This window comes from Amphiura filiformis, chromosome 15 (genome assembly GCF_039555335.1).
Source record: "Amphiura filiformis chromosome 15, Afil_fr2py, whole genome shotgun sequence".
NCBI classification, from domain to species: domain Eukaryota; kingdom Metazoa; phylum Echinodermata; class Ophiuroidea; order Amphilepidida; family Amphiuridae; genus Amphiura; species Amphiura filiformis.
This window is the reverse complement of record NC_092642.1, coordinates 12,549,098-12,573,884: the sequence shown is the minus strand read 5'-3', so window position 1 is coordinate 12,573,884 and position 24,787 is coordinate 12,549,098. Positions and strand designations below refer to the sequence as shown.

General features: G+C 36.5%; 1 protein-coding gene across 1 annotated transcript in view; it reads right to left on the bottom strand.

The window, feature by feature from the left end:
* LOC140171262 (uncharacterized) overlaps window positions 1-24,527 on the bottom strand; it is a 33,109-nt gene extending 8,582 nt beyond the window's left edge. The window contains exons 1-17 of the mRNA XM_072194492.1: window positions 24,448-24,527; window positions 15,854-15,985; window positions 15,133-15,276; window positions 14,118-14,231; window positions 13,351-13,530; window positions 12,184-12,289; window positions 11,099-11,268; window positions 10,173-10,313; window positions 9,496-9,753; window positions 8,303-8,408; window positions 6,830-6,969; window positions 5,701-5,841; window positions 5,118-5,308; window positions 3,942-4,071; window positions 2,501-2,673; window positions 1,515-1,798; window positions 593-749 (exon numbers count right to left, since the gene is read on the bottom strand). Of these exons, the coding sequence (XP_072050593.1) occupies window positions 593-749; window positions 1,515-1,798; window positions 2,501-2,673; window positions 3,942-4,071; window positions 5,118-5,308; window positions 5,701-5,841; window positions 6,830-6,969; window positions 8,303-8,408; window positions 9,496-9,753; window positions 10,173-10,313; window positions 11,099-11,268; window positions 12,184-12,289; window positions 13,351-13,530; window positions 14,118-14,231; window positions 15,133-15,276; window positions 15,854-15,973 (2,555 nt within the window). The 5' untranslated portion in view covers window positions 15,974-15,985; window positions 24,448-24,527. The remainder of the gene's footprint in view (window positions 1-592; window positions 750-1,514; window positions 1,799-2,500; window positions 2,674-3,941; window positions 4,072-5,117; window positions 5,309-5,700; window positions 5,842-6,829; window positions 6,970-8,302; window positions 8,409-9,495; window positions 9,754-10,172; window positions 10,314-11,098; window positions 11,269-12,183; window positions 12,290-13,350; window positions 13,531-14,117; window positions 14,232-15,132; window positions 15,277-15,853; window positions 15,986-24,447) is intronic.
* Window positions 24,528-24,787: the final 260 nt, after the last annotated feature.

Below are 24,787 nucleotides of genomic sequence, written 5' to 3'. Positions count from 1 at the left end.
ATTATTTCTTTATGTCAAGGCTAATTAAGGCATTAACAGCAGCTATCTATTACTTGCTAGTACTGACGACATGGTGCCAAGATTTTACATGGAAATTTACTATTCCAAACAAACAAATTACATTAAAAATAACCTTTTTGATTACCACATCATTTGCTGGAAATGGCTATACTCAAAAGAAACAGGCCAAAAACAGAAACAAGTTTGTTTCTATTAGTCGCCCATGTTACATTCTGGAGGCCATTTTTTGCGCATTGCATTTTGTTTTTCACACTTGTGCTCAAAAATCATTCAAATCAGAAAAAAAGAGAAAAGAAGCAACCAGGAAACAAAGAAAATGTTTATAATCAAAGGGTTAACTAACATGGCAGCAACAAACATATTGTGAAGTGGGTCCTGTTGCGCATTGCGCATTTTGTATTCAAAATCAAAATTTTAAAAAAACTCATTGCGCATTGCACTTTTTAAAGCTACTACTAGAAACAAACTTATATTTGTTTTGACAAAATTAAGACAATATTACAGTTTTTTTAATACTTTGACCATTTTGGATTTCTTGGTGAAATCTGTTTTGAGCAAATATTTTAATTACCTTAGTTGACACTTTGGACAAAATAATATCACAAAGTCTGCAACATCATTGGGCACAAAATCTGACACTTGTGCACGAACACGAAACAGGTACGGCTCCTTATAGGCCTTGACCTCTGCTATGCTGGATGTTTTGATATGGACATGATCTGTAATAACTGAAACAAGAGACATTAAAACATGTAGACAAAGGGAAAAATTAGGATGGAAAAGGCAAGAAATATATCTTCCTCCAGTCAGTAAAGTAAAATCAAATTTTGAGATTTTCTCAGAAAGTGTTTCATTTTTGAAGGAATCTGTTATGCTAGCTGGATTCCTTGCATCATTTACTTCCTGAAAATGTATACTTTTATATACATGTACTTCTCATCATTACATTTAAAGATATAATAAAAAATAATATCTAAATTACTGACTCCAGAAAGGTATACCGACTTTAGACTAGAGCCACCACTGTGGAGATCCTTCCAATAAGTGCTCCTTCAATCAATTCACCTTTCTTTTGATGTAATTACTTTAATCCTAATTTTTAAAACTTGGGGATTAGTCATGTATTTAGCCACTAGCAGATCACAATGGACTTAAGGGGTGAAAACTATGAAAGGGAAGTTCAGGTGGTGCAAAATCACCACATTTATGTGTACTAACAAACAATTTCAATCTCTTAACCACACCAAATCATGGTCTAATTAGTCTGCTAGTGACCGAGTTAGTTCCTAAGAACATTGGCACTACTCCATCCATAATGCCTGTATTATACTAAGTAATCGCAAGAAGCATAGCATATTTATGACATTTATTGGAAAAGCTGATAGCTACAAAAAAATTTTGATCATGAGCAATTTTTTAATTGCACACTGTGATTGCTAATATGATAAGGGCATAAAATTTCAAGAATTCTATGTTTGCTGGTGGCAACTTACTACTGGCTGATCGCTGCATGCAATGGCTGCTTGTTGCTTGGTTACTCTGTCCTCTACCCACTTCCTCTTGCCTGGATACGCTTCCAGTAGCTGCTGTTCTATTGGGAGATTTAGAAAATAATCTACGAGTTGCAGGTGCTGCTTGTGATGATCTTGACCCCTGATCATTGGATGCTACGGACGCTGATGATTGGTCAATATTATTTGTCTGTTGAGGTGATGGTCTGTGATTGGTTGAGGATGAATTTGCTGGTACGCCAGTACGATTTACATTGTCCAATTTTCTAGTGTGGAATTTTGAAATAAAAAGATGAATATTTATTACAAACTTTCAACTAGTTGCTTTTCTTACACAACTCACCCACAAATTTGAAAGTTAGTATTCCACATTTTATAAAAGTTACAATAACTGATAAACATCTGTATGAATGCCCCCATTTTCTTTCCAAATATCACAAAATATTGCCAGCTACTACTTCTAGTCCTAATAATAATATTTAGACAATCAACTTACTTATCAAATGCCTTACCTATGGTTTACATGACCTATGATGAAAGTGTACTGGTCAAAGGTAATTCATGAATAAACAAATACAATCATTCGAATAACCCTTTCTGCTGCAAATTTCACAAACAGGTCAGGCCTAAAGTTCTTAAGCAAAGCATCCCATTTTATACATTCTAACTGCATTCTAACTTCCTACCATATGATATTACTGTATATATTTGACTGATCCGATAAGTTCTGAAAAATAAGGGTCATACTTTGACTTGACAGTAACATCCCTCCATATGATGTCCGCCTGTGTAAGTACAACTCTCCCATTGACACAAGGTGATCTATCGCATCTCATGGTAACTCACATTCTTGGATATCTGGGTCATAATGGGGCATAACATTAACACCCCTCCCATACCATGTCCCCCTGTGTAAGCAGAACTCTAGATCAGGGTGATCTTCAACCTCCCCTGGCCTGGAAACTCACCTGATAAGTTCTTGGATATCAGGGTCATACTGGGGCATGACAGTAACACCCCTCCCATATGATGTCCCTCTGTGTAAGCAGAATTCTCCCATAGACACAGGGTGATCTTCCACCTCCCCTGGAGGAGAATACTTGAGTGCATGAAGGTTGTAAAGACATATGTAATTTCCAGGCTGAAATGAATGTGAGACAGATTTATTTGAAACTAAAGATCACATACAATGAACAAAAACAATCAAAGCCCAATTCAGCAGTGCAAAATATTTTGTCTTAAATACTCCACAAATTGATAAATTAGCATAACTAAATCGATCCAATTGATCATAGCAAATTGATCTTTTTGGTAAATCCCATAAGGCTTTCCGGCTGATCTCACGCCAATTTGCGCATCATTTAGCGAACATAGTTACTGCGCATTTAAAAGCTGTGAAGTGCACAATAAAGATATGTGCATCAGCAAGACAACATCACAGGTCTATCCGCATAGGCTTATGAGATTTACCGAAAAATTGTACTAAGAAATCGCAAGGAGCATAGCATTTTTTTTGTGATGTGACTTCAGTCGCTTATTGAAAATTAGATTGCCAAGATCTGATCAATAAAACCCAACAATACCCTGCATCAAATTGCAACCAGTTGACTTGAAGGCAACTTTGTCACTACATCAACAGCTACGACAGAACTCTGGTAGCAATTGTGCAAATGCTACCAGAGTTTGGTAACACTACAATTGCTAGGCATTTTCCATAAAAGTTGCAAGAAACTCCTTATGCATAACATTGATGGCTAAGCACCGACAACTGGCACTAAGTTATGGCTTCCAAATTTACCTGCCATATCACACTCACATGGAAATAAAAGAACATATATGTATATACATACTTTCTAACTTCGTGATAAATTCAGACTTTGGCTTTATAAGATTGCTGAAATACATTGTAGATGCACAATGAGGAACCTAGATCTTAAAAGGGGTTAAGTCACAAAATCTTGAAAACTGCCCTGTAGTTTCAGCTACAAGGAGGTTCTCTATGCCCATGTGCAAATTTCATAGTTAAATAATGTTGTAGAGCATTGAAACTGCAAGGACAAAACCACCACCTTTACCATTGATCTTGAAATGCACTCAATGTGACCTAACCTCCCTTTTAGTTCTGAAGTCTTCAATTTAAATGAACACATCAAATGCTTGTTCCAAAGATGTCCAAATCTGAATTGTGATTTAGGGTGCAACTAAAAAGTGGTACGTACCTCAAAACTAAGTTTTAAAATTCTGTGAGATTGATTTTTGCAAAGATTCCCATAACAGCATGAATCAGATTTTGGTACATACTACAAATCAAATTAAATGTTAATGTTCCAAGACAACATGTTACATTACAAAATCATTCAGTGCACTATTACCGACTGGCATTCAAGCTCAAAGTGCTTTTATTCTCACCTGAATTTTTTCTCCTGCTGGAACATGATCATCATAGAGGCACACATCTACTGTTAACCCCTCTGCTCTGAAAGCAGCCGTATCATCCCACTCTATGGGTCGATTACCAGCATCAATGTCTCGTACAGGCCTGCAATCAAATATTCAAATATGTGACAAAATCAAGGATAGCCCTGATATTCATTTTCTTCCTTGAGGTGCAAATAAGTTGTGGTGCAATTCCTTCTCATGGGTGCAATTTTAAATGCAGGTTAAACAGTGATTGAGGTTGCTTATTATAATGAATATAATGTGAAATGCTAAACCCTGAATGTAAAAGCAATTCTTAAACACTTGAGAACATTCCTGCAATCTTATTGGTTCTAACCATGTGATATGACACAATATAACACGATTCAGCATGTGTGCATCGATGCAATACGCATACTTGATATTAGAGCCAATCAGAGGTGCATAGCAACAACAGGACTGATCAATTTTAAGCCCTAGGTAATTCCTTGTAAAATGTAATAATGTATGATTTTATTTGATCAAAATTTGGTATACTTATGATATATTTAATTGAATAGAAGTGTTTAAAGAATAGGCGTAAAACAACTCGTAGATAAAGTGCCTTGCCTAAGTGCACAGCACAATGGCACAAGTGTGGTCTTTGTAACCATTTTTTGAGGGGTAGTAGGGGTTCAACCTCCAAATTAGTTCAAATTTAAGCTTCCAATCCTCACCCCATAAAAGCCTCCAACCCTAAATTTGCCCATGGTTTTGTGGGGTTTTTTTCAAATTATTGACCCCTTTATTGACAATTTCAACCTCCTCCCCCATGGTACTTATCAAAGACCACACTGAATCAGGAGTGTGATTCAAAGCTTGTGAAATATCCAGAAAATAGTAAAAAAAATCCAGAAGAACAGCATGTAATTGGTCAAAAATACCCTAAAATGGGCTGAAAATCTATAAAATCATGTAAATTTTGGCAACAAAAAAATCCAGAAAATCTGGAAAAATCCAGACAAATCATACCACCATCAAGGGTCAAACCTGTACCTTGCTATCATGATCAGTCAAAGCCCACCAGCATCGCCACTGTATCTTGGGGCTTTTCACAAGGCATCAAAGAGACCATAGAAGGTGTACCTGGTATGGCTTTCAACTGAAATAGCCCACTACTTTACTCACCATGAACATTTGGTTCCATCCCACACTTTTAACAACACAGCTGACTCTGAGGGAAGCAATGCTTTGGCCACTACCTGACATGTCAGATCAAAATACTGGCCGATGAACACATCAGATAACGTCCGACTAGGATTGCTCAGACCTTCACTACTGCGCATTACGGTGTTTGCCCATCGCTGAAGCCCTCTCACCTGCTCAAAATTGAAAATAAAAAACATTTTTCTAATATTTTCCTAAATTTACAGTGACAATTTTGATGGAAAAATAGCAAAAAACGTCAGGGCCTGGGCATTGATTTGTCTGCCAGTAATTACTTTCTCAACAGACAAGTCTAAAAAACATTAGGCGACATGCATCAATTTTTGGCAGCATAAATAAATGAACTGATATCTTACTGATATTAACATTGGCAATCTGAGGCATGTCATCATAACTCCAACTTGAAACATAATTAAAGCATTTTGGTTTTTAGGCCACCTACCAGAAACAAACTCTGTGTTTTTCAACCTAATACGCAAGTTTTTAATCTATAATCTTTTCATGATGAAATGTTGACAATTTCTAATAGGTTTGCAATGTATACCTTATCTTTATCTTGCTGTGTTACTGTGTACTCAGCTGAACTAGACCTGGGTTTCAGTGGTGTTCCCATGCGACCATCAAATACTAGTGAAGCAAATCCAGGGTTACACACAGCCTGTAGCTCATTGTTGTATAGCTGCACCTGTTGAGGAAATTGTACAATTCAAAAAAATTATGTACTTTTACAAGGCAAAACACAACTTTTCTACAGGCATTGTTGACATGGTGCCTTGGCAAAAGAAAGTTTCCTACTATAAAGGCCTAACTTTTGAGATGGTTTGTATGTTTGAAGGTGCAAAATTAACAATAAGGCGCCCGGTTTTACCGCCCCGTTCAGCAACTCATATAATCACGACACTTGTAAACAAACTATGCTCGAGTTTGATTGACAGATGACATCACACGCAAACTAGTCTTTTTATCTCAGTCTTTCATTATATCACTTGTGCATTTACCATCAAATCTCAATTTGGAAGCCTATCAACAGCCTATAAATAAACCAGAATCAATGCATGCAGGGAACCCACTTTGGCTGTGTGTTCAGGGTTTTTTGTTTCGTTTTTATTTTTGTTATTTTGTATTTAACCTGGTTGAATCAGTCAATGTCAGGCACTGTTCTCTCATAATCCCTCAGGGTAGATAGTCTAGTCAGCCAGGTGTTATCCTGATCGGAACTGGCTGTGATATTTTTGTTAATCACTGCATCTGCACCACAATTCAAATGCAGTAATGAAGATCAGGATTGTAGCTAAGATAGTTTTTGTGGTGGGCGGCATTTAATGAACATCTTGCATATTTGGCAATTTTTTGCCAAAATGGACCAAATTCTTGACTAATCCAATAAAATTGTGCATTTTTGGTGGGCTCCAGTGCCAAAGTTGCAGCTGAGTTTTTGGCTCCAAAACTGAGTGGTGGGCTCTGCCACCCACCACCGTCCATAGCTACATCCCTGATGGAGATTCTCTTTTTCTATTGTGTCTCCAACAGGAATTGAACTGGGAACCTCTTATTTGCTAGCTCAACTAGCAGTTGAAACCCTAGTAATAATACATTTACATTGGATTATGGGAAGTTGTTAGCTCATCCACTGGGTTGGGATCGCTTGCACCATGCCCTTGATGGAATCTTACCTTGATGCAATGTAGCCTAACAATATCACCAACTCTGAGGACCTTTGGCAATGACTTCAACTCTCTTCTGAACAAGTTGCATTTTAATCCTCTATCAGATGTCAAGCTGGGATCAATCAGTGTCAATGCCATGAAATAATCTGTAAAATACAACACATGGATGTCATAGAAGTAGAAGTGAAATAGTTGATCATAGAGCCCTATAAGATACTGTGGTTATTTTCATGTAAGTTTTTGCGCCTTGCCGATTTTGAACCACTTCAGATGTTCATAGAACATATTCGCAAGTTTTTATTTTCATGGTAGCTGTATTGAGCGTGAAAAGCACAAAATTTAATGTACTGCAAAAATTTCCACTTTTAGAGTATTGTTTCAATTTTTTTATCATAACTATAATCATCATCATTTGTATGTTCTGGTGTAATTAGCCCTAGAACTCTGGCCATAGTATCCGTTTTTTACTTCTAGGGCCAGAGGCACTTACATTGAAAAATTTGTTGGAGATGCTTGAACGATCCAGTACAAAAAATGACAGCATTTCAATGCTTGATCGAACCAATACAAATGTGTGTCAGGTCACTAATTAACATGATAAAACCCACTTGAGAATACACAATCGCCGGTCATTTCTAAAGATGCATTTATACTCAATCGCTTTTGCAGAAATCTGAATCGCACGCATGATCAGTGTACTAAATCGCCGTCGTATTTGCCTGCTGAGCATGCGCATGATTCGCTGTTTTTCAAAAGCGACACGTATGCCTATATTGACACCCTCTGTCGGTCAACGTTCTCTAAAATTGTACACATAACTTATGTAGTTAGCGACAATGATTCAGTCTGATGATGAGTAACCCATGGGTATAAACACAGCTTTTAACATTGACTAATTTACATAGGCACAAAAGACCGTGTTCATGTACCATTACTCAGCCAAACATGGCAGAGTAGGTCCCGGATCTTCGGTACATGTTCCTATCTCCTCAACATTATACCTTTCCAACAAGGAAAGAGATACGAAAAGCGAACGTCTAGGTGTAATTGAGTGATGGGATGACTCCGTTTTATATTACCTCCTAAAAAGTACTTATATCCAGATTTTGTGGCCAATGTAAGATACCAAGAGTGCATGACCCAACATTAAGGTCAAGTGTACAAAATGCACTGATCCCCTAAACCTGAGTTGCCCGTCTTCTTATGAAGTCAAAGGTTGTGACCAAAACTTTCTGATATGTCTTAATTCCAGTGGATATCATACATTTAAATAACAAATTATGTCTACAACACATTTACTTTAATTCTTTTATAAGTACGGTCATACTTTTTGTAAGTTTCATTTTCTCAATATACCATTTTCTTAAAAAAGACAGTAATGAATTTAAAAAAATCCCAAGATATATTTTCATCTTGCATCTTCCAATGATTATTCATGAGTGAGTTAGCAACCCTTGATTGCCCAATTAGTCACTGTACCTGTTCCATTGGTCTTCCTTGGTGGTTTGAAGAACTTGACAACACCATATATATTCACTGAATTGGTCTCTTTCACATCTACCAGTTTAGTATATAAGAAACTTCTCTGTAATAAAATGATAACAACTTCATTTAAAGCCAGTATTTTTCGACATATAATATGGTAGACAGTTGGGAACATACACACAGATAGGCAAACACACATATGCAAGCATAATGACACAAATTTTGAACTCCAGGAAATCTTAAAACATTACCCATTTCTTCCTTTTGGTTCTTGTTGTAAATTTATATCTTGCTTCAATTGACAAAGTTGCTAACCATCTTTAGTTATATCGTTGTCTGTTTCATATAACAACGTATCATAATGCTATACACATAATTTATTGATATATTGTTATGTGAAATGAAACAACGATACATGTGATACGATCAAGCAAAATAAGTTGGATGTCGGGAATATTAATTTTAAGATATAGCCAATAATAGTATTCAACTTCCTTTGCATTTTATTGTTCTGATCAACACTAAAATGGTCATATCTCTGGAACCCTAAGTATAATTATTATGTGGTTTTCAGCAAAAGAAAGCTCTAAGAGTGGCTCATATAATGAAATTGAAACTGAAATTTGATTTTGATCGACATCAGACTTATTTAGTTTGATTGCACCATATGTTTTTTCCAAAAGACAAATAACGGGTAACTATTCACTCCAATACATGTGAAGTGCATGTGAGATGACAGCGTCACATGGCAAAAGGAGCTTTGCCCTACAAAAAAATGTCATTGCATCACCATCTTTGTCCGGCGCAATATACAGGAGCCATTTTAGTATTAATAATCTGAAATTCTATACTATGAAACCTCCACAATGATATTATATTCTCATGCCGTTGACTTTTGCTATTGTTGTTTTGACAGTCCCTGAACTATTAATTTGTTCCACAAATTATTGGTGAAAATCATTTCCTTTCATTCATGTGCATATCATTAATTAATGTCTCAACAATAGTTGTAAACTAGGCAAAGAGCAGTTGGTTGCAGGTTCTGCACCCACTCTTATCATATCAATCTAGGATATTTCACATTTTGGGACAGGTTGTTAGTTCTAAGCACACTTACAATTATTATCCCCACCAAGACTTATCTCTTAAAAAAATTACACACATATTTCATCTTATATTCTTTGTACCATGTTCTGAGATGTGCTCTGCGTAGTTGCAGCTGTCTGCCTGTCTGGTGTTCTTGGAGCCGGTGTACCTGTACCATCTTGGTGCTGGATAGTAGACACTACTGGTGGTCCCAAATTACCACTTGAGCTGCCACCTGCCACCTCCTGCGTATTTGTGTGTTCACTCTGTGTTCTTTGTCTTGGGGCCTGTTCTCTTTGTTGATGACTTGAATCTCTTACAAGCTGGACGGTGTTTGCCCATCGCTGAAGCTCTCTCACCTACCAAAATTGAAACATTTAAAAGATTTATTGCTTGTATTTTCCAAAATTTTAAACTGACAAATTTGCTGGAAAATGTGATAAAAAAATGGCAAGGCCTGTACGTTGATTTGTCAACATGTGATTTTCTCTCAACCATAGCGATTAGACCAAGAGTACTGACTCGGCATTGCCTGGTGTATGTTTAGACTGATGCCCTCATTCACCAACTTTCTGGGTTGATAACTGAGGAACTTATATATTAAAAAAGTTCCAGATTTACCACAAGAAAAATATTTTCATGAATCTGACGCCATACGCACGGTAAGTTATACAGTCGTCACTCCAAGCTTAATACAAAATATGCGCAGTGAACAAGACAAAGGATTTTGTCTATATAAAGCTATGATAAATCTGCCATCTTGCAAGGGGTTTGTTACCTTATCTTTATCTTGCTGTGTTACTGTGTACTCAGCTGAACTAGACCTGGGTTTCAGTGGTGTTCCCATGCGACCATCAAATACTAGTGAAGCAAATCCAGGGTTACACACAGCCTGTAGCTCATTGTTGTATAGCTGCACCTGTTGAGAAAATTGTGAGGTCTGTAAATGTCACAGATACACAGATAACCAAGACACATGAAGAGTATGAAGTAACTGAGCACAGTTTGGCTGATGGAACCTGACCTATTGTGTCACTATACCAAGGGTTCTTGGATCTAATTTTGAAATACAACCCAATTTCTTCAAAGTTGTTCCACTAGGAGGGTCATTCTGTGCCTAATCATGGGAACCAATCAGCTAACCAAGGTGCCAACTTCATTCATGAGCACTTATGATCTATCTTGGACTTCAGCTTTCTCTACTTACAAAAAAACAAAACATGCATGATTTACAAAATTCCAATAGGACTGGGAACTGAACCCAAAGCAAAATCTCCTAGCACTACACCAGTGAGGGGTTGCAATTTTAATCTGATATAAATCTTTACAGAATAAAAAGTACATGTTATCTGTAATATAGAAACACTGAATATGACACTATACTCAATAGACAATTGCACAGCCTAAATGATTCCGTTTGCAGCAAAGTGCTTTTCAAGATATAAATTAATATAGAAAAAAAAAGGAAAATAATTTTTGGGATGCTTTTTCACTTAGAAAATATAAAATGCTTTGATCAATTTTAGCAAATGAGGTGTCATTTTAAAGCTTGCAAAATGCTCTCAAAGCAGTAATACTGAACTCAAAATTGACTTCACCTGCAAAGTACCCCCCCACCTTTTGATGTGCTACATCACATCCTTCCTGGGCAGTCTTATGGAACACCCCCCAATGCCCTGAACTATGTCCTGGATGTAATCTCACCTTGACACGATGGAGTCTTACAATGTCACCGACTCTGAGGACCTGCGGCAACAACTTTATCTCTTTTCTGAACAAGTTGCATTTTAATCCCTTTGAATTGTCTATCCCATCCAGATCAGAAGCATCAGATATTAAGCTGGGATCTATCAGAGTCATCATCATGTAATAATCTGTAAAATATAACACAAATAATTGATTTAATATACAGGGTGGTCCATATGAAACTTAACCCAATTTCAAATAATACTTTCTAAAAATTGAAAAAGTTTGTTGAAAAACTGACTGAAAAAGAATTTAAATTACGAATGTGGCACCAGATGCAAGTCAAAAAAGATTGTCCACACCTAAGCATATTGGCTGCTAAAATTGTGGGGTTTTTTTTCATGTATACTTGGTATGTGTCAACTTAATAGAGAGACTGCCGAATTCAACATGCTTCAAATCAAATTGCATATGCATACACGAGAACCTCATTGTTACTTTTCAACTTTGATTTTGTCAACAATGAAAATACCTAGCAACCCAGATATTTGAGAGTTTCTTTGTACAAATCCAAAAATTTGGGTTGATGTTACGTACCTCAATGACAATTTCGTGCTAAAACTTAGCACTTTCTCAAATTGACTGACCAATTCCTGCATATCGTCGGCTGCTTCTGGATAGAGCTGGCGTAGATGGCGCTGTTAGGACTTGGTCGTAAATAGGCGGAAGAAAGTAGTTCCCCTCGTCTCTGCCGACGATGTGCAGGAATTGGTCAGTCAATTTGAGAAAGTGCTAAGTCTTAGCACGAAACTGTCATTGCTCACTAATTGATAATAGCCCTCCAGGCCATATTCACAGCTGGGTATAATCTCTGTCTGTGTAAATCAAATGCCACTGATCCCCTCTCCATGTTCTGCATAGCTATATTATGTGTATACAACATGACCGGTCAGTGATCATTGGTCTTGTAAGCCAAGAGGGCTGTTAATTGGCCAGTTCGTCAAGGGGAATTTGAGTTAAGCCATATCACAGCAGTATTCTTACTTCTATAATGAGGTAGAATTTACTGTCTGTTTAGATAGATTGACCAGACTATACTGTACCTGCCCCGCTGGTCATCTTTGGTGGTTTGAAGAACTTGACAACACCATAGATATTCACTGAATTGGTCTCTTTCACATCCACCAGTTTGGTATATAAGTAACTTCTCTGTTATGGAAATGATAACAAGTTCACTTGTATTTTTTGTTTGATAATACAGGGAGAGAATATGGTAGTCAGACAGATGTGAACACTCATTTTTTGTAAGAATACTCCCCTTTCCACAAAAATACAGCACTAATTTTTTGGGATTAAAAAAATATTATCAAGTTCTGTCAAATGAAAGATAGCTCAATCCTGATCAATCATTTAGTCCTAACTGGAGATAAAAGAAAAAGTTCACTATTTAACTCATTTCTTCAAAAAAAAAGCCAACACCATGCATTTTCGGCATGTTTTCTGACAATCGAGTCACAAAAATCACAGACTTTGAGTATATGCCGAAATTTTGCTCTAATTTTCACTATTTTGTGTTACTTTAATTAAGTGGTTGGTTATATAAGAATGAAACATGTCTTTTCCAAAAATCAGAATGCATAAGCTGAAATTAGTCTTAGTACAAGACTTTGGGCTTGATTGTCACAGCATACGAAAAACACCCTAAAAACGCATGTTTTGGCCCTTATTTCAAAAAATTGGCCAAATATTAAAATTTGACTTTTATTGCCAGTTAGGACTAACTAAAGGACTAGGATTTAGCTATATTTCATTTGGCAAAACAGGATGATTTTTTAATCCCAAAAAATTAGTTCTGTATTTTTCTGGAATAGGGAGTAGATTGTTAGGTTTTTGTGACCGTGAGAGCAAAGGAAGGAGTGAGGGCTGATATCGGTTCTTTGTGAAAATTAGAATAAAATAAGCTCCTATGTACCTTCCAAAAGAAGGGGGTAAATCCATGGGTCAATGATGAAAAACGCTTACATTATTGTCTTGTCACAAGGATTTTTATCTGTCTTGTCACAAACAGGGTCAAACGTTTAAAATGCTCTGATTTTTCATCAAATTTTTCAGCTAGTCACACAATTGACACAAAAATAGTTTTTAAAGGAAAAACTAGGTCAATTCTATATCTGTAACCATACGTTGTAGACAGTAGATACTATACATTTTTATAGTTTCTTTCTCTTTCAGGGAAAACCACACATATTTCAATCCTAAATTGTTTGCACCTTGTTTGGAGATTTGCCCTGCATAGTTGCAGTTGTCTGCCTGTCAGGTGTTCTAGGAGCAGGTGTACATGTATCATCTTGTTGCTGGACATTAGACCCGCTTGATGCCACAGAGCTGCTACATGCCACCTGTTGTGTATCTGTTTGATCAGTCTGTGTTCCTTGTCTGGCAGGCATAACCTGTTTAATGAATATCAAATACAAGAAAATTGTGTTTTCAAATAATGGATTTTAAATGGTTTGACCATGTTGTCTGTATGCCCCACCTTGCTCTCCAAGCCTACCAGATGACTTTAATGTCCATAGGCTACCAGGTTGCTTAACAACCAGATGGAAGTGACCACTGACCAAGTACAACATGCCATAGGGATACAGACTTAACAGGAGGTTACTTCAGGAGCGGTCACACCAGCCTGCAGAATTTAGTCAAGTAAGTCAAGGACTTGAAAACATATACCTGGCAAAAAATAGTTGGTACATTTGTACTAATTAGTTGAAATGTGTGTCTTATCAAAATTTAAGAGGCAGGTAAATCATTAAATCTCACTTAAATATATTCTCCACTACATGAATATTGTTTATTAAAGAAAGTCTCAAAAACTCTCAAATTTCATATAACATTTCTTTTTTCTTGTTATCAATTGTGAAGTTTGCACATAAGTCTTGCAAAGCACCTGACATGTTTATAACCTTATGGGGAATTACATGTATCTTCTGTGAGCAAAAATATGTTTCTTTTTCCCCTATAACATACAGATATTACTTACCCACACATGACAAGGTTGGTCCCTCTCTCCAATGATCAGATGGAACCTATGGATCTTATCCCGCTGAAAATGAGGCGAGGTCTCCACAAGAGGATTTGCTATGATCAAAGTGTCCTACACGGTAAAAAAAAACAACAGCTACAACAAAAGTGAAACAGCATGGAACAAGAAACACATCAGAATACTTGTCTGTACCTAATGATATTCATTATGATGATCAAGCACTGGCTGGATATAAGTGAAAATCTAGATATATGCAAATTAAGCGTAATTCCGAATTGAAATATCTGAAATGCTACAATTGTGACACGATCAGGTCCATGGGGGCCAAAGGAGGCATTTCTGAAAATTGAGTTACTGTAATTATTACATTATACATACAATAGGCTATCATTTGCTGAAAACACCAAAGGTTTTGGTTCTAAAGTTATGAAGTTTTTATGCCCATTTTCTTATGTATTTTGTTTTACTCCATATTTTTACCTTTATCTCAGTATCAAATTTTCCGCCTTTGCCTCCCCCCCTGGACCAGATTGTGTCACAATTGGAACAACAAAAGATTACTCAATATGGGGTAATAACACTGACGATGGTATTTGAGTGTTGCAATAATATGCAACATAGACATGCCCTTCAAAATTCTTCCACAGAGAATGAAGGTGTCCAAGTATTACAAACTTGTTTTACGAAAAGGTCTTGATATTAAGAGGAAGTTGGACTGTACTTGTGATTTTAGTGAGGCAAGTTTTCACACACATGTCTGGAAAAAATGGGGAATTCAGGAGGCTCGTTTTTGAGAAATTTCCCTCCAGATACCAAAATATTCCATGAAACTTATTCCTGTGAATTGGCATCTAGAGGGAAATTCTACTTCTCCAAACAAAGAAATACAAAAAAAATGTTGGGAAAGTGCCTGCCTGGGAAATAATTTTTCCCAGTCTGTTACTAATTACACACCAGAGTCTAGAACATTATAGAACATAACCTCTAGCTCATGGAATTTAGTTGTACTTACACCAACAGAGCATTTGTCTATATCATATGCATATTCTCCCAAACAGAACGTGTTGATTTTGCCAACTCCATCTTCTAAAATCATCTTGAGAAGACTTGCTGCTCCATTATTTGAACATAGTGGGAACTTCTTGAAGATCTTTCCCTAATAAAACACAATAAGGTGATGATATAATAAGTTAAGCGTAAGGCATATTTTCTGAGAAACGGGTTGGTGCAAATGGTCACTTAGTCATGAAACTAAAGCTAAAAGCAGTGACTAAACTAATATTAAGAATAATTATATGATACAATAAATTCGTAAATGGGTTCGGCGTCAACATGTTATGGGAATTACCGTATGTAGTATTATACACGATTCATGAAGGTTTATAACCTATAAAACTTGTTCTTTTACAACATTTTGCTTGATTGATTTAAATTGAAATCACTTGAAATCACAAAATTCAAAAAATTTAACCAATAAATGAAGACTTGTTAAGCTTCAACTATTACTTTCATGATACTGGATGATCGGTGCATTACATCGGCTGATGAAGGAAAAATCGGCCGATGCCGATCACCACCGATTTAAGCTAATAATCGTCCCGATTCGGAAGCTACCGATCTGATTGGTCAGACAGACAGACACTATACATATGACATGCAGTAGGTCTAGGTCATATTGAATGCATCATGGTATGGTTGACATTCCAAATACAGCAAATTTAAATCAAGTTTACCTGGAGATAACGGTTCATTTTTTGGCCAAACTGCTTGATGTCCCTGGTTTCATCCCTATGTAAACTCTGCAGTGCTCTGATAGGAAGCTGTGATACCACCTTCAGTACATCAAACTCCATTTTCTTAACGGTCTGTATAAGGAAAAGTGAAGTGTAAGGGTTCTGTTATCCCACAACAATTTTAATACCGTAGATCAATTTGTATGTTTTGACCCGTGGTTAGTAATCAATTAAGGGTATACGAGGTATTGTTGGTCGAAGCAGCCAAAATATCAATTTCATTATCTGAATCAATATATTATTGAAAAATAACACTTAAATGGTGTTTTGCAATTTAAGTTCATTCTACAAATCATATACTTTGAAAACTTGCTTTAAAATTTATTGTTGTTATTAGTTAATGAGTTATGCACATTTTACAAAAGTGTTGTTGTTTCAGCCCTCTTTACAATATAACTCAAGAACCACAGGACCTACAAATGTATAGATCTGTGATATTTGAATTCTTCTACATGCTCGCTATGAATTGAGCAATGCAATTTTTGCTAAAGCTCAATACCATTCGCAAGATGCTGTGAACTACATTTTTTGTTGCTGCTTCGACCAACAATACATCGTATACCGGTACCCTTAACAGGGTTCCCGCACCTTGAATTCTTTAGGCTAAATACATGTACCACTAATTATGTATTACACGGGTTTCAATTGGGAAAATGCCTAATTTTGGGTGTAATTTTCTCATATTCAGAACTCTCACAGTTCAATGCCACTGTTATCAGGTGAAACTATATGATTTAGATGCCAAATGATCAAAAATTCAACATAGGTTGACCTGAGACTTTTCTTGTTTTAAAGCACTGAACCGTAAACACCTTAAAATGACAGTGCGCCCTCGAAGCTGAAAGTTACAATATGATAGGGCGAATATTTACTAAAAACCGAAGCTGTGCGTATGAATTTTGGTACTATTACAACAAAAATGTCATATAATGAGAGAAAATGTACCATTTTGAAGCATCAAACTCTAAAAAGTACTTTTTTGGCTATATAACTTGATCAATTTCAGTGATTTTAATGCAGTCTTTTCGAATGCCATGAAAACAAATAGTTACTCGTCGTATTTCAAAGTATCGCCCAGGCCTATTAGTGGTATTTAACCTATAACCATTCAAGGATTTTCAAGGACTTACCACAACACAAAAATCATGATGTGACTCTCCATGCGATGCGGCACATGACAGCTCCTTTCCACTCCTCTCAAATTTTGTCAAAATTGTACTTTAGGCAAAATTCCAATTTTCAAGGACTTTCAAGGACCTTGTGAAGGACACCGGTTCATATCCTTTGTTGGGAGCCAATTGATAGAGCATGCAGGGCCTCTATTAACCCTAACACATAGATACCACAAAAGACCCATGTGATGAAAACCATTGCGTATGCATGAATTCCAGGGTCTGCGATGATGCAATCACCCTAAGTGCTATATGATCTTGTGTCATATACTGGGGTACCCAAAAAGGTGGCTTTGTTACATTTTGATGTGCAGCTTGGATTTCAAAACACTGTCTCTTGAGTATTCCTTCACTTAGAAGATTCAATTAGGTCTTAAATTGAGGCTAATTTATTCTAGATTACTCATGTTTTTATCCTGTTTTAAAATATATTTTATTTATTTTCTTATGACGTTTGGCATGAAATGTGCCAAGGGTGGCTGAGGATTAGGGGGAGGAGGATTAGGGGAGGGATTCATATCGTAAATTTGATTTAAAACCACCATTAAAAATTTGAATCTAGTAAAAAAATGTCTAAATGGACTCCCAGACATCTGAACCAAGTAAATAAATACAAAAGTTCATTTAAAAGACCAATACTTGCTCAGAATGATTGTAAATGTCGAAAAAAGAGGTGGGGTTACATCCTCCCTACTTTGTGATTGTTTTTTGCCAAGACTCGCTCATTTTTTAACCGATTTTCATAAGAAAGGTGTCAAAATGCTCAGGAGGATAAACCACTTCAAATGAGATGTGTAGGTAAAATGTTTGAACCATTTAATTTTTTTACTATGTAACACAAAGGTACCCCAGGTTGTGACACAAGACCATATGCTCACACTGCAGGGCAGCTAAAAATAATTTCCTTTCTGGGAACGGGAACTGCTGTTTGGAATATTTTCTGCGAGCATGGAGCCGAAGCGCAAATTCTAATTTACAAAAATATAATAGTATTGGTGTTTTTTACAGTACTAATGACTATTGAAATAATAAAAATTGAATGAATTGACTAGACCAATATTAGGCCTTTATATCAACATTCAACAAGAAAGAATTTCTTATACAGGCCTAGCAATTGTTTTAATTGCGATATTTTATTAAAAGTAATAAAACCCTGATAAATGACACCCTTTAAAACTTAAAATCTCCCCAAATCTCCTCTTCGCAATCGTGTAAAGGTCCGGGTTACTCCGGCTGCCAGTGGGTATGATGTTGTTTTGGTGTCCACAGTTATTTTTGATGGATATTGCTTCTCAAGACCACCAACCACAAAAATAAATTTACTGTCAACATTGAGCATTTTGAGATATATGTATGGCAGGTCAAAGTTCATACAGAGGTCAAAATTCAAACTACTCAAATGCTGTTGAAAAGTTCTCCAAATTATTCCTCTTGTCATGGCGATCCACAAAAAAGTATAATTTTAACTATCAAATAGTCCATACTTATCCCATTCCAAACATCTGTTTGATAAAAATATAAAACCTTAAATATTTTTGACATGTTTAAGAAAGAAATGGGAATGTATAAGTACAGGGTGTCCAAATAAAAACAGAACCCTCATTGCACCCTCTTTTTCTCCTATTTCAGAAAAGTTAATCAAATATTTTGTAATGTAAAGAACCATTTATTCGTTTAAAGCTTTAATAAACCGTAAGAAATATTTCAATTGGCTCACAACATATGCTCTTTTGAAGAAATGTACCCGTTTTTCAGTCTGTCCACGGAGGAGGTTTGGCTACTATCGGTTTACTCGAGAACTCTAGCTTCGAATTTGCACACGATAGTTACGCATTCGATGCTAGAGTGCTTTGCTATGGTTTTGCACCGGAGGTTATTTATTCTGTTAAGATCTCACACCACCAAATCAGAGTCCCATAGAGATATGTGCTAAATTTGCCTTAAGAAAACGTCATTTTTTCTTCACAGGAGCGACTCAGTTTTAAGCGACAGCTATGATGGTTGAAATCAGCCCTTGCCTGATCCCTCTGGCTGGGAAAAAATATAGGTTGACCGTCATTATTTTTTACGACTGGCCCTCAAGTCTCACGATGTCTGGGAATTGCCTATTTTACAGGCAGAACCATGCCAGTGTTTCTGTAAAGAAAAGGCTGCTTAAAATCATTAAAAGTTATTTGATCTCGCCCATCTGTGGTACACTTGCAGGAAATAATATTACTAATCATGACCAATCCAAATTTGGCTATAATTATGCAAATTTCTGCTCATTTTAATGCTTAAATTGAGAATACATGGGTTTTTCTAAGAAGTGAAATTAAGAGGCTATTAAACGATATAATTCTATTTGGTGGTGTGAAATCTGAATGATCCAACATGTTTCTGATTGTCCTTAATTTCAGACTATTTTAATCTAATTAACTTATTTTTAGCATAATTTGAGCAAGAAGCTGGTTTAAAAAAAATTTCAAGCAGAATCATTGTGTCTCTGACATGTGCTATCTACTGAAGATAGCATTGTGATTACCAAGTTAAAAGTTCACCAAGACTTAGGCTTTCAGCAATTTACAGTCCAGAGGGACAGGAAGCCAGGCAGACACACAGAAACAAAGAAGAACATGTCCACAATGCCTGAATTATAAGTGTTGAATTATATGGCCTATTAGTGAAATATTAAGTCTACCCCCCCCATAAGCTTACCTGATCCATGGGCACATTTTATGAGCTCCAACCAGTGCCCTAGCCCATGTGCCACCATAAACTGATGTCTTCCCCATCTGGTACTGAGTCACTGCATACCATCATGATTGTAAACATTACATGGGTTACCAGTAGTGGAATCAAATGCTTAGCCTACCCCACCCCCAACAGACACACACAAACCGTAAGCTAACCTGATCCAGGCGCCTATTTCATGAGTTCCGACCAGTACCCTAGCACCATACTGATGTCTTCTCTATCTGCCACTGTGTCATTGCATGCCATTGATGATGTAAGCTTACCAAATATTATGATTTTAAACATTGCATGGGCCTAAGTCACTCTACGAAATGGAATCTTTCACTCAAACACACATTTCGGGTCAAAACTCACCTTAGCACTGGTATATTTGTAGCAAATGTTGCAGTTCTCTTCAATTTTAGCCTTTAATTACATAAATTCAGTCAATGCACTTCTTCGGTGGATGCAAACGCAAATTTGGAACAGGGCTAACTTGCTCAATCAAAAGTTGAGACTCACACACACAGCTCCATTCAGATCTCACACCACCAAATCAGAGTCCCATAGAGATATGTGCTAAATTTGCCTTAAGAAAACGTCATTTTTTTCTTCACAGGAGCGACTCAGTTTTAGCGACAGCTATGATGGTTGAAATCAGCCCTTGCCTGATCCCTCTGGCTGGGAAAAAATATAGGTTGACCGTCATTATTTTTTACGACTGGCCCTCAAGTCTCGATGTCTGGGAATTGCCTATTTTACAGGCAGAACCATGCCAGTGTTTCTGTAAAGAAAAGGCTGCTTAAAATCATTAAAAGTTATTTGATCTCGCCCATCTGTGGTACACTTGCAGGAAATAATATTACTAATCATGACCAATCCAAATTTGGCTATAATTATGCAAATTTCTGCTCATTTTAATGCTTAAATTGAGAATACATGGGTTTTTCTAAGAAGTGAAATTAAGGGCGCACAACGATATAATTCTATTTGGTGGTGTGAAATCTTAATGTTGAAATTTGGATTAAAGTTATTTCGATGAGTCAACTGTATCTTTTGAGCAAGATTTGCCTATTTTGGACAGTCTAAAATTTGGCTGAAGTGTAATTTTAGCAACATTTTTGATGCAATCACCTCTCGTGATCGGCTGTGTTTACTTCTGAACTTCCATTGCTTTACATGGTGTCATCTTCAGCAAATCCGACTAGATTTTGAATGCAATGGTCTCTAGCCTAGAATGTGAAGCTATCAGTGAGCAAATTCTTGGCTAGACTTCTCGAGCAACTAGACTATTGGTAAATGACCAGAAGCTTATTTGCGAAACGAACTCCAATATGGCGCCCTGTAACTCGGTATCAGATAATGTCATAATGTTAAATAAAGATACTAGAGTTACAGTTACTGGAACTAGGCATGCAGCCTGCAGGTATGACTAGTTGTACCACTACACGATGACCGTCATCAAAATAAATTTCGGTAACATTCAGTTGTAGTACCAGTACAAATTTCGACGTTTGAAGACTTGTTCTCAAGTTGTAGCAGGTGCCATAGGGTGTCTGTCTTCAGTGTTAATTGTTTTCAAGGCATTAGCCAGAGGGGGTGTCCAGGTGTCATTTGGACGCCCTGTTTTCAATTTGGACACTCTAAAATTATTGATTGAATAGGAAGTGGACACCCTGATTTTGTAATAAGGTATTTTTGATCATTTTGGACACCCTAAAGACACCTCTCTGGCTAATGCCTTGATTGTTTTCATTATAAATGTCGCAAAATATTAATATTTACAATAATTAACAACATGTTTGACATCTCCATATATTCATACATTGCTCCCCTGTGTTTTCATATCATATTTTGTGGTGAAAAATGATTACAAATCAAATGCAAATGTGTAATTTGCAATCATTTTTGAAGCATCGATTTCTTCGTACCGACGGCTAAATATGTATGTGAATACACATTAAACACATGATACATGTATAAACATATACACAGCACCTGGAGGCTGGAACTCCCGGTCGGAGAACTCCCGGTCGGAGCCGGGAGTTTCAATTATTATTGAAACTGGGCAACATAATAAACTTCACAAAGAATTGTATTGTTACGCTTGAAAATTGGCGACGATTGCATGACTGATACTGATAGTTCCACACTCTATCTTGAATATTCTATCCACACAGTAACTATCGTGTCGTAGACAGGGTCGTAGACAGATCATGATAGATTGCTCGATCAAGTCAAGTTGTAGTACGAGGAACCCATAGGGGGCCTACCGTAGTAGCTCTGCACAACGGTATGGGATGAAGTGTATACAAAAAGCTAGTGCAACGTTGCACTAAAAAATACAAGGCTCCTGTAGCTAAAATAGTTGCATGTTTGTCATAATATTAATTACACAGCTTCTTGTACTTCTTGTCTAAACTCTTACTCCCCATTCCAGATAAATACAGCACTAATATTTTGGGATTAAAAAAATATTATCAAGTTCTGCCAAATGAAACACAGCTCAATCCTAATCCTTTAGTTAGTCCTAACTGGCAATAAAAGAAAAAAATCACTATTTTACTAATTTCTTGAAAAAAGAGCCAAAAACATGCATTTTTGGCATATTTTCTGACAATCGAGTCACAAAAATCAAAGACTTGGAACAAGTCTAGGCATTCAAAATCTTGAGTATATGCCAAAATTTTGCTATAATTTTCACTTTTTTGTGTTTCTCTAATTAAATTATCAGTTATCAGAATGAAACATGTCTTTTCCAAATATTAGACTGCTTAAACTGAAATTAGTCTTGGTACAAGTCTTTGGGCTTGATTGTCACAGCATACGAAAAACACCCTAAAAACGCATGTTTTTGGCCCTTATTTCCAAAAATTGACCAAATATTAAAATTTGACTTTTATTGCCAGTTAGGACTGCAAGGATTAGGATTAAGCTATGTTTCATTCGGCAAAACCGGATAATATTTTTTTAATTCCAAAAAATTAGTGCTGTATTTTTCTGGAATAGGGAGTAGTCTTATGCTTGTAATTGTAATTAATACCCCATTATTTATCCAGAATAAATAAAATTAATTAACACATGATCCACATCGGCGCACCAAAACTGAGATGGCACTTCAGTGCAAACTTAGATACATGTAGGGCAGCACCAATACGAAAATGTCATTCACTCGGTCGGACATCCGGGAACATTGTCCCCTTTGTCCCCTTTGCACAAGCGCGCGCCTAGCAACCAGCTCGAGAAATGGGAACTGCACATGCGCTGCACATGCGTACACTGGTTTTACAAGGCTATTTCCCCTTTGTGACGTCAGCCCGACCGAGAGAATACCGATAAATGATGTGTCTGTTTTGCCCGTTATTTAAAGGCTTAATGTACGATTTCCTTCAAATTTTAAATTTGTCATTATATACTCAAAATGCTGAAATAATACTAGATTATAAGATAGTAATAATGATCGGGAATGATTTCTGTCCATTTTGAGCTGAAATAACGAGGTAATGTGAAAGAAACACTGCTTGTTTGTTATTTTGGCCGTTTAAAGTCATAATTTCTTGAATTATGACTTTATGTCGAACTTTGCGAACACAAAACATTTGGCTGATTCCATTTAGGTGCAAGTTGTGACATGTAAAACATTACAAATATGCCAAAAATCAGGTTTGAAAAAATTAACCAAATTCATAATATTAGGCTAAGTAAAAAATAAAACATGTTTCACGTCCGGGTTTTCGAAAAAAAGGAGGAAGAGGGGGCTTTTTATTTTCTATTTTTTATCGCAAAATTGGTGTAAATACCCATACTTAGAGCTGTTTTAGCGTATAATCCGTTACATACAATAATGCCTGGAAAAAGGAGGAGGCCCTTTTTATTTGTTGTTCTGAGAGTTACACCCCTCTAATGATCACAAAACCTTCCTAAAATGTTTCTTGTATCTTAACAAGGCTATAGAAAGCATCCCAACTTCCTAGACATATTTTTTGAAAAGTTATAACTGAATTTCAAAAATAAAAATTTATTTGAGAAAACCTCAAAAAAGGAAGCGGGAGGGGACGTGAAACATGTTTATTTTTTTATTTGGCCTTATAAGATCGTACATTATGTAGGTATGCTAGGTGAATTCAAATTTGCCATCAAACTGCACCATTTTACATATCAAATTAAAGCCCTTGAGTAAAGAAAGCCAAAACTGAAAACATTTTGTCATAGCACTTTCCGTAACAAAGTTACATCTTGTCAAAGATTGACTTTCATCAAAAAGATTCAGATAGCAAAATTCCCCAAAACGGCATTTAGGGGTGTTTCTAGATCTCCTTAGTCTCATGGCGATGATTAGTCTCATAAGCATGATTGCTTATTTTTTCTGTGTGTACGCTCGTAGACGCTTGGCGCACAGCTCGGACCACGGAAGTTTAAAGAAATTAACTTTAAGGTTTGCCTGGGATACCTACATTATGACTTTAAGTTTGTGTTGCGAACTAGTCAAGTTGATGCAAGACTGCCAAATTTTGCACCCAGCGACTGTGATCACATAATTTTCTGCAATTGTCCCTGCAAGGTGCGTACACGCATTCTTGCATTTCTACATATATTATTTGAACATCTTAACTACAAGATCAATAACAAGATCACACTAACATTTACCTTAAAAAGTGATTTTAAAAGTGAAATCGGATCTCTCGCCCGCCGAATTCACACTTTCGAAAAAGTTGTTTTGGTATGTGTAATTCCTTTTGAATCAGGAGCACCATGCATGGGAATGTCCCGGATGTGGAATGTAGGGGGGTGAAGATTTTAGATTTTTGGCAGAAAAAAACTTAAAAGGGAGATAAATTGGGGGGGGGGCAAGAGATTTTTGGCACAGATATTTGGCCCGTTTACGCCCTAAAAATGTAGAAACCCCAGTAGAAACATGTCTTGATTTTTGCGAACTATATAGGCCTGAGTTTGAAACGAAAAAAATAAATTCCGAAAAAAAGCTCGC